The following is a 15,460-nucleotide window of genomic DNA, read 5'->3' on the forward strand; positions in this document are numbered from 1 at the left end:
CAGGTAGTGGGCCCCGAATGACGCAAAGGTTGTGTTTTAAGCAAACGTTGAGCAGAGGCTCTCATTTCCTAACAGTGGCCGGAAGTGCCTCGTGTTCCAGACTAAAGGAACTGACAGAGCGGCTTGGAAGCTTCGAGATGGAGTTGGGGGCGCGGGGGCGCGGAGGCGCGGCGGCGCGGCCTCCTAGCGAGACCTCTGTATTGATCTCAACAAAGCTTCCCACGGTTTTGGGGAGTGCCCGGGCCCTGCCAGTTTATTTAAGGCCCGGCACCGCAGCCACGTGGAGCTGCGCCTCTGCTCTTTGTGGGGGGCCACCAGCACACAGAGGGGGCTCGGGCGTCGCAGGGGGCGACCAGGGCGGAGTCAATGATGACGCGAGGCCGGCTGCTGCAGGGAGTCGGGATGACGCCGGGCGAAGCTGAAGCCAGTGGCCGGCCATGCAGCGAGCCAGGCTGCGGGCGGCGGCGGGTGCGGCTCGGGCAGCGGGGCCGCAAGGGGGCGCCCCTCGCCCGGACCCCGCTCCGGGCGGGCGGGGGGTGGGCTCGCGGGTCCCGCAGCGTGTCTCCACACAGCCCGGGGCCCGCACCCACGGCCAGAGCCGCGGCGCGGACCCGCAGGCTGGGAGCCTGGCGCTGGACTTGGTCCCAGACATCTTTGCCATGCGGGTGTTGCTGGAGGAGACCGGGGAGATGTTCCAAGTGACAAACTGCCGCGGCGACATGACTGTGCGTGAGCTCAAAGAGGAGCTGGACCTGATAGCCGGCATCCCCTTGAACCTCCAGCAGCTCCAGTACCTGGACCAAGGTGGCCCCCTCACAGCCCCGTCCCTCGCCCTCTGTACTCCCTCGACCCTGGGTGCCCAGTCCCCTTCTGAACACGTGACCTCAAAGGGAGGCCTGTCCAGTGAGCACCCCCAGATCCAAAACAAAGCCCAATCCCACTGGAAACCTCAGATGGAGAAGCAAACCCTGGCCACCCAGGGTCTTCCCAATCCCAGATGGACAGGTTCACCGTAGACCTCATACCTCAAGGCCAGAGGGGGACCTCGCTCCACAAGCCGCCCTGTCCAGTTGGGGCTCCCACCCCAAAGCAAACCCTGCCCGTGTCAGGACCTCAGGTCCCCAAGTACCCTGCCACAGCAGGTCCTGCAGCCACCCAGACCCCAAGCCTTCCTCAGGGACTCAAGTCCCAAAGCCAACGGTGCCACTTAAGACTGCAAGACCCCGCCCCCAAAAATGCCTGTGCTCAGTGGGACCCCATAACTCGGGGCACACCTCAGAGCAGGACCCCAGACTCAAAGCAGACTGCATGTCGCCACGCTGGACACGTGGATGTAGGGTCCCCAATCTCCCAGCCAGCCATGTCCATATAGGACACCAAAGACTGAAACAAACCCACCCTCTTTAGGATCCCAAAACCCAGAGCAAAGCTTCCCAAGACTGAACCCCGAATCTCCAGGCTAATCACCGATGTCTCAGAACTCCAAAATCTTTGGCAACTATGTTCCTGCAAGGACGCTAAAGCGTGAACCAGCCCCTGCTCACTTTAGGACCCCAAAACCAAGCATAAATTTGGCCAAGACAGAACCCCAGGTCCCTAGGCTACCCACATGCCCATCAGGACCCCAAATCTCCCAGCAGCCATCCTCACTGAGGGGCCCTAGAGCCTGAGACAAACCCCACCTGAGAGGACCCCGTATCTGTACACAAAGCATGCCCGCGTTCGAACTTCAAATGAGTCCCACACTCCCCCTGCCTGCACCAGAAACCTGAAGGCCAGGGCAGACTTGACCCCGACCAGGACCCTAAGCCCCAGTGGATGTGCCCAATTCCGAGCCCCCCAGCCATGAACTAACCACTTGGGCATCTTGAACCCCAATCCCTCAGCCATCTCTGTGTATGTAAGGATGCCAGAGCCCAAAACAAACTCTTCCCTCATCCAGACCCCAAAACTCCAAGCCACCTCTGCCCACATCTGCAAGCTGGGTCCCAAGTTCACCATGACTGACCACACCAGAACCCAAGCCCCAAGCCAAGCGTCCTCAGAGGGGCTCCACAGCACGCGACAAGCTCTGCCCCCGACAGGACCCCCCAGACCACGGCAAACCTACCCACGTCTGCACCCTAAATCTCCATGGAGACCATGCCTACGTCAGCACCCTGAGCTTCAACGTGTCCGTGTGAGGAGGCCAAGGTTTAAAACAACCTTGCTTACTCCGCGCGGCCCCTAAGCTGAAAGCAAGCTCTGTTTGTGTTTGGAACCCAAGTCCCTCAGCCGACCTTCTCCACATCAGAACCCCAAGTTCTAGAGCAAACCCTGCCCTGCGTCAGGACCCCAGATCTCAGAGCAGAACCCGTCACCATCAGCGCCCCCCCAATCCCAGGGCAGCCCTGCCTGATCCTCACCCCCGGCTGCCACTCCCGGGGCTGCCTCAGAACCCCCGAACCTCACAACAAGCCTGCCCACGCAAGGACTCCACATCCCAGAGAAGACCCTCCCCACACCAGGACCCCGAAACAGAAGGTAAACCTGGGTTTCGCCAGAACCCCAAATCCAGAGCAAACTCTGCCCTCGTCGGGCCCCCCAGTCTCCAAGCAAACCCTGTCCACGTTCGAACCTGAACCCTGGCACTGGCTCAGCTCGGATCTGAACCCTGGATCTCAAGCTGTGTCCTTGACCACATCAGGAGCTCAAAGCCAGCCCAAACGGAATCAGAGCCCAGCACCCAAGGCTCCCTGTGGCTAAACCGGGACCCCCAGGCTCCCTCTCTGGGCACATCCACGCGAGAGGCACCCAGTGGAGGGCAAACACCCTGGAGCCCAGCCTCTCCCTCTCCATCCGTCCCCTTCCATCGGCTGGAGGGCCTGGCCGCCCTGGCCTGCTCCCTATGGTAGTCAGGATATGAGAGCAGGGTCAGCGTCCCTGGCCTCCATCACCTCCCCACCCGGTGGAAATCAACGCAAAGACGCGTGAAGAAAAGAAGGGAAGAGCGCTGGGCCGCAGCACACAGGGCGTGCAGCCACGCGGCGCTGCGGGCCGGGCGGGGACAGAGGCGGACAGGTCCCAGCAGCCCGGCCCGCAGCACCACGCTCTGCACATCGCCCTCCAAGCGCCCAGTTTCCCCATCTGCGCGGAGCCCTCTCAGCCGGAGAAGTCCCGGTGCCGGTCCCCTCCCGAGACAGACACAACGCGGCAAAGTGGTCTATGGAAGGCGAGGTCTCTTCCTATGTACTGGTTCTAACAGAGGGAGTGTTTGGAAGATGCTTCGGGGGCATTTTCTGAAGCTTTATTCGGAGGGAAATAGGTCTCGAACCCAACCTGTATTTAACGTGTTAAAAATGAGGTGAACTCTTGAAGGACTTTGAGTTCCAAAACAAGTAATTAGAAGATTACGTAGCCCGAGCTGCGGATGTCTGGCACCCCTTCTGTGAATTTATTTCTGCTGAGGAGCTATGCTGAGGCAATAAATTCAAGAGAATTAAGTCACAGGATTGTGACTTAACTCTGATGTCACAGTCCTGTCCCTCAGCAAGCACTTAGCGACCGTGATGGGAAGCTTGACCTCTCTCGTGGCTGCGGTCCTCGCTGTGGACGGCCAACGGGAAAGACGGAAGGAGGCACTATGCTGATGGACGAAATCTGGGTCCCTGCCCAGAAGGAGCGACGGCTCGTCCCGAACCTCCGAGGTTGCCGGGGGCGGGGGGTCGAATGCAGTAATGTGCGCGAAAACCTTGAGAAACACAGATCGGAAAGGGGTGAGCACACTCGTGGGCGAGGGCCGCCCTGACACGTCTGTCGTCAACTCCAACAGTTTATTTAGCGGGTGATAATTAGTGTTCGCTGCCCGCTTGTCAGGAAGCGATGGGCTTGGATTTGTAGACGAGCCGTCGGGCACGTGGGACTTGCGCTCTTTGTCATTCACGGGGAAACACGGCTTTACTCAATTTTTTCCAAGTTGATGGGAAGACAAGTTGTCTTGCTTACACTAATTACTGATTATCCTCTGTGTTGGAACCACAGATAAGACCCTAATTACCAGATTTGCTCGTCGCCGTGTCCTGTTTGCATCCGATAGCTGGAGTTGCTCGGGACCGGTGATGCCCACAGCGCCCAGGGGGACAGGCGCCCAGAGCTCACAGGAAGGTGCGTCTGGCTGGGGGCCTGGCTTTGCCACGTACTCGGGGCCTGCGTTTGCTTATGAGCAAATGGACGCGACGGAGCCAGCGTGCCATGAGGATGCAAGAGTGTAGGTACTTCTTACAGGTGCGTAGTGACCCCCTGATCGTGAAAGCAAAACAAACAAACCGACAAACAAAAAACAACTCCCGAATTCCACTTGGAACACATGATGCGCCAGCCCGGGCAGAGTTGAGACTTGACACATGGGTGCCGCCATTTATGGAGAAAGCAAATTATTCCGTTCAGCAAGGCCATATGCAGGTGGCCATGGAAGAAAACACATGTATTCAAAAAGATAGACTAAAGACAACTTCTAGGCCCTCCTTCTAGTTCCGTCTCCCCCAAAGAGTCTGCATTTATGAAGCGTGAGTGGGCTCACCCCATTTTTTGTAAGAGTAAGGGGCTGTTCTGGGCGATTCCATAGACAAGGACTTCTAACATCCCCCATCCAAATTCTGGTGAATGTCAACATTACAATTCTTATTACCATTGCTTCTCAATTGAGGCAGTTTTGTCCCCGAGGGGCCATTTGGCAATGTCTGGAGACTTTTTTTAAAAAAATTGTATATTTTTATTGAATTTATTGGCGTGATATCAGTTAAGAAAGTTATATAGGTTTCAGCTGTACAATCCCAGAACACATCATCTGTACGTTGTATCGTGTGTTCACCACCACAAGTCAAGTATCTGGAGACAGTTTTGATGGTCACAACTAGGTGATGGTGCTCCTGGCCTTCAGTGCCCAGAGGCCAGGCGTGCTGCGGACACGCTGCAATGCCTAGGGCGCCCCCCGACAGAGAAGGACCCCCTCCAGAACCTCGATAGCACCCAGCTGGAGAAACGCTTCTATAGACTCTAATTTGAATGACCCAACAAATTTTTGTCCTTGTTACTTCTTTAGCCGACAACGACAACAACCAGAGAGTTTTAGCTTGACGTACACAACTTGTATAAATAACTACATTGTGCTGTGTCTAGGATATAGCGTCACTTCAAGTTTAGTTCTATTTGTAGAGTTTGCCTCAGAAAATGACTTTATGGACTTGTGGTTTTTCACAACAGGGCGAGTTATAATTCCAGAATTTTATAAACCGTTGCCTCTTTTTGTGTGTGCATGTGGGGGCTGGCTTCTCTTCCAGCTGAGCCAGATTAATTTTCTAAAAGCATTAACGACCCCCAACAGATGAGTGTGGGGCCGTCAAACGAGGTTTGCGCTCGAGGTTCTAAAATTATCTTTGTGGCACTCAAAGCCAGGTCTTCTCTTAACTACACCAACACCATAGTTTATCTTGAATGCCCGATTTATTTTTTTTTTTTTAAAAGCAAACCCGATTCTCCATAGGAGCTTTGGTGGACGACAGCACACTGAACTCCCATGACGTGGTTCCCGGTGGAATCATTTCATTATGTGTCTGGCACTATGATGGATGGACGGACCTGGTGTCGGCCGCTGTGGAAGGGGACACCAGTAAGGTGTTTTCATAATTCTTTAAATGGATATTACACCTCATGAAGCAACTGTGAATTGTGGGCATGTGTGTATGGGGGGGAGAGGGACATCACCTCCTCTTTCATGTGAACATGGAGTGGAAGTTTCAGAACAGGGAAAAAAGGTGACAGGGGCTTCCGTCCTCACGGTCACGCACTGCATCGAGGTCCATTGCCCTGTGTCCACCCACTTGTGACTTACAGCCCACTCACGCCCCCCAAAGGAATCTGGGCTCACACCCTCTACTTACTGGTGGGCTTTGTAAAGCGGGAAACCTAATTTAACCACCAGCGAGACACTCGGCAGAGCTGGGGATTCGCGGCCCGGAGTGTCGGGAGGTGCACTGACCTATCCTTGTGGGCTCTGACCCCATCTGGACACACCGTAGGTGCCTACTTTTTGCCAGGCCTTGTGCTTGGTGGTCAGCTGGGCTTTGGGGTGGGCGGGCGGGGGGAAAGGAGGCAAAGGCCAGCTTGTCCACGAAGCAGTGGAGATGAATCATTCAGACACAAGGGGGCAACTGTATGTTCTTTCCAGAAAGTAAATTCGGATGAAAAGCGATGAGCTTGTGGCACGGGGGAGGCAGCGTTCAGTTCTGGCTGGGAGAGGGTCAGAGAAGGCCGGGTGCAGGCGGGTGCTGCGGTGGGTCCGGGCATGGGGGTGGAGTCCGGGGAGGCAGGGCCGGGACTTGGGCGTCCCTGTGTGGGTGCGCGGCCCCAGAGGAACGGGGTGCCCTCTCCGGGTGCCTGAGCAGCCCCTTCCAGGCCCCGCCTGCGTCCTCCTCCCCGGACCCAGAGACCCAGGCCCAGGCCTGCGCCTTCTGGCTTTTGCTCCGGACGTGTGGTTATTCCCTTTTGTCATGAGTCAGAACGGCCATCAGCCCGGCCTTGTGTGTGGTCACATGCTCTCCTCCCCCTTTGCTGCCCCACACCAGACACAGGTGTCAGGGACAATGTCCCCTCCGCCCCCCCGTGCTGGGCTTTAATCCGCCCCGAGATGATGGTACCGCTGGGCTGTTATTCACCGAGAGCCGAGTTCAGCATGTTCTGAAAGTTAAACGGAGACAACGGCCTGAAAATAGAGCGGACGGTCAGAATCTGCCAAGTCTCCAGAGAAGTTTGTTCCCCTCTCGGGGCGACTTCGTGCTGGCTGGGGTCTTCCTTACCAGCCACAGTCCCGTTCCTCTGGACACCCCGAAAAATCTATTTTTCTCTCTTCAAAACATTGACAGGAAGAATTTCCTGCCTTCCGAGCCCGCCTGATGGTAAATTGGTACTTCCTGGACATGTATAGAGTGTCAAACAATGTCCCCCCCGCCCACCGGCTGTGTTCCAACGTCTCCATGAGGGCTTGCTCTTCTCTGCTCCCATCGGGAACCTTGGTGTAGCATTCGAGCGGACTTTCCCTTGGGGGTGAGGGCCCCGTCCCCCACCCAGCCAGGGGGCCTGTCCTCGGGAAAGCACTGAGTGACGTCGCTCTGTGTCTCTCACGCAGCTGTCCTGCCTCGGCGTGGCCGAGGAGTCTCCGTGCCAATCCGCCAACGCGCAGTACCTGGGGGAGAAGCACTGGAAGGCCTGGGTGGCTCAGAGAGCCTTCGTGGCCTTGTACATCGCCTCGCACAGGGGCCGCGTGGAGGCTGTTCTGTACCTTCTAGAACACGGTAATTCTGAAAGACCGCCGACGACGTTCAAGAGCTGGAGTCTTGTGAGCAGGGAGAACGGTGCGGCTTGTCTCCCTGGTCCCTTCAGCAGCGGTTCCCTGGGCCCAAGTCCTGTCAACCACCCATCACGGTCCCCATCTGAGGTGTCTTAGGACGTGCTAAGCAGAGGCTGTGTTCCCTCTCTTCCTCGGCCAGGTCTCCTGGAAATGCTTTCTGAGGAGGGGAGACAGAACTTTCAGGAGAGCGGCCGGAAGGGCTTCCTGGTTCCCATGTCCGACCGGATGCACTGGGGATGTTCCCGCGGGATCCCCCACCGGCCCCTGCTGAGGTGGGGTTCCCACCACGGTCCGAGGGGCCAGCCCCAAGCCAGCCGCCTTCTCGGTGGTTGGCAGGTGGGCCAGTCCCCTCCCAGCCTATGAGACCGTCACCCGAAGCCCTTTCACCCTCTATTCATCTCTCTCTCTCCCTGTCTCTCTCTCCCGCCACCTGCCCTCAGCCTGCGCTGTCTCCCAATTAATGGGCTTTGTGTGAGGCCCTGCAGGAATATACCGTACCTTCCCTGGATGGGACGTTCTTGGGAAAAAGGCCCACGGATTGAGGTGTAGACCATTCAAGAACAATGGACAAGAGCTGCGGGCAGCCCTGGCCACCGCTTCCTCGGGAAAAGGAAGAGCGGGTGGCAGACAGGGTCTTGGGTCAGTGGTCGGAAGCTCTGAAGGGGCCTCACCCAAGGGTCTCCCCTGTCAACCCGCCTTCAAATCAGAATCAGACCCCTTCCCTCCTGCCGGCAGCCTGCCCCGGCCCTCTCTGCGCAGCCTCTGCTTTGTTCCACTCCCACCAAGCAAGGGGTGCCGGGCAGGGTGGCTGGGCCGTGCGCCGCGATGGGCGGAGCGTTTCGGCCTTCTGCGCTCTGCCTGTTGTAAGATGAAATACGGGCTTTTCACGGCCCAGCGGTCCTTTAAGCTCATAAAAAGTCATTTTCGCTCTGATGGAACTGTGATGTATTTGAAAGCACCAGTTAAAAAATTACAGCCAGCTTCACAAAGTTTTCTGTCCTCTGCAAGACAGCCGTGGCAGAAAGGCGCCTTGGCCAAGGCTGGGCGTCACGAGGACCCATTTAATTAACCCTTTCCCCCACCGACGAGCCGCGGCTCGTGGCAGTGGGCTGTCTAGAGGTCGGCAGCATGAAATTGAATTGCCTTGTTTTCTCTGTCGTGGCGTTCGTTCCCCAGAATTTGATTCCATTCAACAAGCCCATATCGGACACCTGTCACTAGCCCGTCCGCCGGCGGGAGGCAGCGAAGGAGGCGATGGAAGGTCACGCCTGTCCACGAGGCGGGCGGCCGTCGTCTGCGCATCTGCCGAGTGCCTGTCCTCCCCCGGTGTCGCACTCTGTGCTGGGGATGAAAACGGCAGCGAGCAAACCAGCTGTGGTTTCTGCCCTCGTAGAGTTTCTGAAGGGAAGGCCGGAGATGATTACAGATAATTAATTCCATGGCCGGTTGTGCGCAGCGTGTTCTGAAGACGGGGGCGTCGACTGACATACACAGAGCAGTTCGCGGGGCGGCAGGGGGGCTGGGGGAAGGGTTTCCTGAGGAAGCGAATGAGACCTCAGGGCGAGCAGAGCTAGCCCAGGGGGAGAAAAAAGGATGGGGGTGTTTAGCAAAGGGCAGAGCACGTGCAAAGGGCCAGGGGCAGGGCGAGGTAGCAGGGTCTGTTCGCGGGATAAAGGTAGGAGGCTGGGATGATGGGCCTGTGGCGGGGGGTGGGGGGGAGGGAGGGTGTCGCGGGGTCTTCTGCAGTGATGGCGGGGAGACGAGAGAGAGCAGTCATGACCTGGAACGTTACCCAAGGCCAGGGGTGTCAGCCCCGGGACCGGGAGGCGCTGGAGGAGGGCGACGAGGGCTTTCGGAGCAATCCCTGGGGGCTGGGGGACGTGGAGCCCCCTCCCTTGCACCCGGCGGGGGTGTGGGCAGCAGCTGTCGATCCGCCCAAGCTCTCCCTTCACGGCTGCCCCCCCTCTGGCTTCCCTTCCCTGAACGGGCCGGGAGGACAGCCCCCTCAGCCGACGTTCTTGTTTTACAGGAGCCAACTGCCACGGTCGGTCCCCCATGGGCAGGACGCCCCTGCATGTGGCCACCGCCATGGGCCAGTCGGACTGTATAACCCCCCTGCTCCGGTATGGGGCCTCCGTCCACACCAAGGACGCCAAGGGCATGACCCCGCAGGCCATCGCCCGCCAGCTGAACCACAGGCAGGACGAGCGGCAAATGTTCCTGTCCTACTGGATGGCAAAGTCCAGGAGAAAGGACCTGAAGGACTTGAACTTGAACAAAGCTTTCCAGAGTGGAAAGTTTGGGTCTGGCTCCAAGAAGTAGGCTACAGCTTAGCTCCCCCTGGGGATGATTGCTGATCAAAGCTGATTTGGATAACTTTTGAAGAGTTCAGATGACTGTTGGTGAGTGGGAAGGCCGGAAAACGTGGTAATTAATCTGAATCAGATAGTAAATTATCTGTCTTGCTTGCAGATGACCGGAGGAGGGGCTGATAGGAATAGGTGAGTTGTGTTCATTTTGCAATCCATTACGGCCCTAATAGGCTTGATGCCAGCCTTTAATTTTAAGCTATTTGTACATGGTGCCCAGTAACGCTGCTTGGGGTGAGGAGAGCCAATTACCTTCTCCCCCGTCTGGAGGCCGTCTAATGCATCGGGATAATAGGAGTAACCAGCCATAATGAGAACAGCTCTGTTGTGATTGTACAAAACGAGTGTTGGCAAATGTTGGGAGGTCGTGTGCAGCGTGGGCGATGAGGTTCAGTTGGTAAAACTCACGGAACTAAAGGCTCCCACAGCTAGAAATGTTCCAGAAGTTTTCCTGAGCCACCCTTGAGGCGTCTGCTGCTCGAGCTGGGGGTGAGGGGAAAGATTGGTTCTCCAAACGCGATCTTCAGGGGGCGCCTGATTTGTTGAAGGGTGACAAGGTGGCGCTGAGCTTGGAAGAGGCAGCGGGAGAGACGAGGATGAGCTCATCGGCGGGGCTGGCGCCTTCTTTCCCTGTGCGCACCCCCCACTGCCAGGTGCCCCCCTTCCTGCAGCAGCACCCTATGGAGTGGCGCTGTGCCGAATTCTAGGCTCTGTACCTCGCAACAGCTACGGACCTGCGGGCCTGCTGTGTGGGTGAGTGAGCTGGGTGAGGCAATAAGGAAGGGTGAGAACTGGGGCAAACGGACATACACTCCCCTGTCTGAAGAGGGCGCCATGGCTCAGCTCCGGCAGAAATGTGGCTCACAGGCGGCTCGATCTTTCCAAGCTATCTAGCGCTGCAAGTCTGGCTTTTTGATAGAAGTTCTGGTTTTTAAGCATTGGCTTGATTTTTTTAAGGGTTGGGCCATGGTACAAAAGGAGAAGAAAACTTGGGGCACACCCGTAGGACCGCCCTCCGCTGTCAGACTAGCTCATTTCACGGAGGAAAGTGGTAGAAACAACCTTAGACTCATCGGAACCGTTCGTGGCTCCGAAGCCGCAGGATGAGAACGGCGTGGACCTGCCACGTGCGTTTCTCTCAAGCCCTGTCCCCTGACACAACTGTGCCGTCGGTCCGTGTGGGGCGGCCTCCCAACCGTCGAAGCTGGTTTTTAAAGCGGCGGAAAAGGCGCGAGATCCTGGCGCCCTTCTTTCTGACTTAGGTCCCGGCAAACGGCTTCAGCTTTTAAATTAATTGCCCGCATTTCCTGCTGCCATAGCAAGTAAGATCTGTGTCGATGACGTGGCTGTACACTCGGTGGACGTGGCTGTGCCCAGCTCAGCAATCTGCTTGACAAATAACAGAGGGAAAAAAAAAACACAGTTGAGCATCAACTCTGTCAAAACAGAGATCTTGTTTTTGGCAGGCTTTCTCCAAAGTCAATAGGCAGATATTAAATAACCCCATCGAGTGGGTCAATCCATTTAGCTAATGAGGTGCATTGGCGGGGGCGGGGGACTAGAGCACCCTTTTAACTTAACAAGTGACATTACTCAAAGTCATGTTTTGCCTGGAGCTTTGCTCTGTTGTCTTCGTTGTTAGGAGAGCCCACTGGCTGGCACTTGTCCCTGGAACTTGGGAGGCAAGCGCTCTGTCTTCCTGCGGCCCCCATTCAATTAAACACTTGGCCCGAAACTGGGCACGTTCCCGGCCTCTGGGGCAGGGTCACTGAGCACCCTTGCAGGTCCTGGGGGTTCATTTTCGACAACCTCAACATCCGATCTCTCACATTCAAATGGGCTGGCATCACCGATTCGACCAAACATGTCCACAGCCATAGAAGACTTGATGTGCAACTGATCGCAATCGTGTTACATTCTGTAGATAATTCAGTAAACATTTCTTTGGAAGGCTTTTTTTTTTTTTTGGTCCTACTTTGGAGCCAATAGAAAAAAAATGGGGGGAGTGTCGGGGAAGCAATCACAAACATCGTGTGGGACTGTAAAATCCGTGCAGGCCCCAGGCATCGGGGACGGCCTTCAGCGGGGAACAGACGGTCTGCGGTCCTGTGGGCAGGTCTCCTCTTTCGTGGAGAGCGTGGGCTTCCCCCGGAAGGGAGCTGGGGCCAGTCTTCCGGGTGTGATATCCAGCCCCGGGCCCTCCCTCTTGCATTCCCCCGAGGCTGGGCTCGCAGTCACCAGAGCAGGGAACTGCGGGGGCGGCGTGGAGACGCAGAGTCTGAGATCGGCGTGGACCCCAGGACACATCCCGGGGCGGGGGCTCTGCCCTGTGGTCACAGGATGGGGGGCAGTCATGGCGCTGGTCCCTGAGGGCGCTGGGAGAGCCTGGGAGTAGGAGGCGCTCGACAGCTGCCGGTAGTTGCCATCCGAGAGCTCAGTGAGGAAGTCTCGCTGAGGTCGGGGGCTAAATTATGGATGTTTGAGAGAAAGGGGAGATGGGAGGACCCTTTGGTGCCTTTCTTGGTCTCTGTTAAGTTCCCATCACCCACAAAACTGGTGAGCTGACCCTTTGAGGTTAGCTCCCCCGTGAAAAGGCCATCGAGTGTCCTGGGGTTTCTTGGTGGCCGCACGGAGAGGGACCTTGCTCCCCGGTGCACATGTGCCAGCCTGGGAAAGAGTCCCTGGAACCAGAGAGCCACTCTGTGGCGATGGACCGCTCACTACACGCAGACGATGGCTGCGTCGGCACCAGGTTCCTGTCACCATGGCGACAGCAGGCTCGGGGCCGAGGCCGGGCCCCACCCGGGGCACATACCCACTCTCTGTCCAGAGTGAGTTATGGCGAGCCTCCCTGTCTTGCTCATCAATTATAAGTTGCCACGAACCCTTCTGGAGGTCAGTGCAGTATAAATCAGAAAAGGGGGGCAGACATCCTTCCAAATGACACTGAAACCCAGGGTGAGCAAGTTATCTTCTTTTTAAATCGCTCTCAGCTCTTTTTTAAAAAAATACTTATTTTTAGAGACGGGGGAAGGGAGGGAGAAAAAGAGGAAGAGAAACATTGATGTGAGAGAGAAACGTCACTTGCCTCCCGTATGTGCCCCAACCGGGGACTGAACCCACAACCCAGGCATGTGCTCTACTGGGAATCGAACCTGCGACCTTTTGCTTTGCGGGATGACGCTGAACCCACTGAGCCACCCTGGGCAGGACCCCTCTCAACTCCCTTCACTCCAACAAGGAGAAAGTCTCCGCTTGGTGCTGGTATGTCTTGGCTCCTCTCTGACCCTCACCAGCCTCCCGTTAAAAATCCCTGCGCACAGCTGGCCTCTGCCGGCAGCAGCGTTAACAGCAGTGCCTGCTTGTTGGTCTGTCTGTCTACTTCTTTCTTCACTCCTGCCCAGGGAGCGACCTTGGGGCCAAGAGCCACCTCCAAGGGCCTCAGCTGCTTTGTCTGCCACGGGGCCCCATCACCTCTATCCCAACCTGGCCGTGCTGGTGAAGGGAGACACCAGTGTGGCCCGTGCCCCCGGACCCGCAGCCCAGCCGGTGCAGCCCCCTGGTGCCGCGGGGAGGGCCGGGCCCGCCGCCTGATGCTCCTGGTTTAGAGTTTTCCTTTGCCACCGGCTGTGTGGCTTTGGGCCCGGCAGCTGCATGTCTCAGAGCTTCCGTTTCTTCACGGGTAATATTTGGGTAACAAACCTGCCCCTTGTCATCACTGAGGGGATTAAATGCCTGGCACAGGGCAGACACTTGACAAATAGTAGCCATTATTATTATTATTACTACTACCACCACTTAATTTGCTTAAAGCGTTTACTCACCGGGAATCAATAGTCTCCCGATTTCCAGGGAGCCTCATAAATTTTCAGCAAACCCTATTCCATAAGAGGCTCCATCCAGAACTAATCATTCCCAAAGTGGGAGATAAATAATTTCCCTGAGACTTGCTGATTTTGATATTAAGTACAGGGCTTCTTCAGCAACTTCTAGAAAGTCGGTCTGGACTTCAAACTCCAGGGCCAGTTCTGCAGGGGAGGGGAAAAAAACAAAAACAAAAAAAAAGCCCAAAACAAAACAAACAACTCTTAGGCAGAGGAAAATTCCAGTCGCTGGGCTCTGCCTCCGCATTGCGCACTGACTACGCAAGCGTCCAGCAGAGGGCGCAGGCGCGCGTCAGCAGCGAGAAAAACGCCGGTGTTTGTGTTCATCAGAAATGTCAGCGCTGCCGCAGTCTGCGCCACATTCGAAACTCAGGGCAGGGCAGGGCACCGAGGGCTCCCAGGCGGGCAGGCTCTTCTGCTGGGACCCCTGACATTGTCTGCAAAATGTGGGTGTCGCACACGCATCTTTTCTGGGGGAACGTTCACAGCTCTCCCCACATCCTGAAAGGGTCTGTGGCCCCCTACCTGAAGGTTCCCGAGCGGGGAGGCCAACCCCGCCAGCTGTCAAATGAAATCCACCTCGTCACCTACGCGCTGGGTTGCTGTGCACTGTCAGTGCAATTGGAAAAATGATAAATGCGCAGAACCTCTGGGGCCGTGATGTGCGTGTGCGCAGCCGGGCGTCTGGGCAATGGCTCGCTTGCACCGCTGCGGGGATGGCGGCGCTGCAATGAGGATTCAGGACGCCTTGTCCGGCCCAGCCACTCTTTCGTAAATCCGCCCTGCGGAGACAAAACGCGGCCACATGACGGGGCGTGTGCGTGGATGCCTGGGCAGCTGCTCGCGGCGCCAAGTGCCTGGAAACCCTCCAAACGCCCACCGGTGGGAGTGACGGTGGGACATTTTGCAGCTATTAAAATATGGCTTGATTTGTGTGTATCGGCCAGAGCACCACCACGGGGGGAGCCCGCGAGGTGTCAGTAGGAGAAACCAGCAGAGCGCCCAGGAAATGTGTATGAGATCATTGAGTTACAGTTTAAAAAGCAGGCAGACCCACGAGAAGGCAGCTGGAAGGGTCACAACCAGCGCGCCTTCTTTTTCATTTATTTAGTTGCGGTGAAATACACGTACCATGAATTCACCATTAATGACCTTTAGTACATGCACAGTGTTGTGAACTGTCACCCCTGCCTCGTTGCAGAACATTTTCATCACCCTACAAAGAATCCCTGGGCCCTCTATTCCCCCTGACCTAACCCTAGACGGCCCCTAATCCACTTTCTGTCTCTATGGATCTCTTCGGTGAGGATATTTCATATAAATCAAGCCATACAATATGTTTAATCCTCACCTAAGGATTTTTTTTATTATTGATTTTAAAGAGAGGAAGTGGGGAGGGGGAGAAGCATCGATAGGTGGCCTCCTGTACACACCCCAACTGGGGGTCAAACCCGCAACCTAGGTGTGTGCATATGTAGCCTATTGAGTCTGGCTTCTTAGCATAATGTTTTTGGGGTTCATCCGTGTTGTACCATATATCATTGCCTCATTCCTTTTTATGGCTGAATATTATTCCATTGTTTAGTCACTGATCCGTTGGGGACATTTGGATTGTTTCCACCTTTTGATCGTTGTGAACGATGCTGCTCTGAACGTGGCTGCATAAGGATTTGTTTGAGTCCCTGTTGTCAATCTTTTGAGTATATACCTAGGAAGGGAATTGCTGAATCACAGGTAATTCAATGTTTAACATCATGTTTTACATTTGTCGTCGGAAGGAAAGAGAACTGCCCTTTCCCTCCCCGGACCTGAGCTCTCCAAAG

General features: G+C 56.2%; 1 protein-coding gene across 1 annotated transcript; it reads left to right on the plus strand.

The window, feature by feature from the left end:
* The first annotated feature begins 437 nt into the window (after positions 1-437).
* On the plus strand, positions 438-9,791 carry ANKRD60 (ankyrin repeat domain 60). The gene is made up of 4 exons (XM_054573572.1): positions 438-804; positions 5,522-5,652; positions 7,163-7,328; positions 9,414-9,791. The coding sequence occupies exons 1-4, from the start codon at positions 438-440 to the stop codon at positions 9,704-9,706; spliced, it is 957 nt and encodes a 318-aa protein (XP_054429547.1). The 3' UTR covers positions 9,707-9,791.
* Positions 9,792-15,460: the final 5,669 nt, after the last annotated feature.

This window comes from Pteronotus mesoamericanus, unplaced genomic scaffold, assembly GCF_021234165.1.
Source record: "Pteronotus mesoamericanus isolate MK-2021 breed Mesoamerican mustached bat unplaced genomic scaffold, CSHL_Meso_final contig_25, whole genome shotgun sequence".
In the NCBI taxonomy this organism is placed as follows: domain Eukaryota; kingdom Metazoa; phylum Chordata; class Mammalia; order Chiroptera; family Mormoopidae; genus Pteronotus; species Pteronotus mesoamericanus.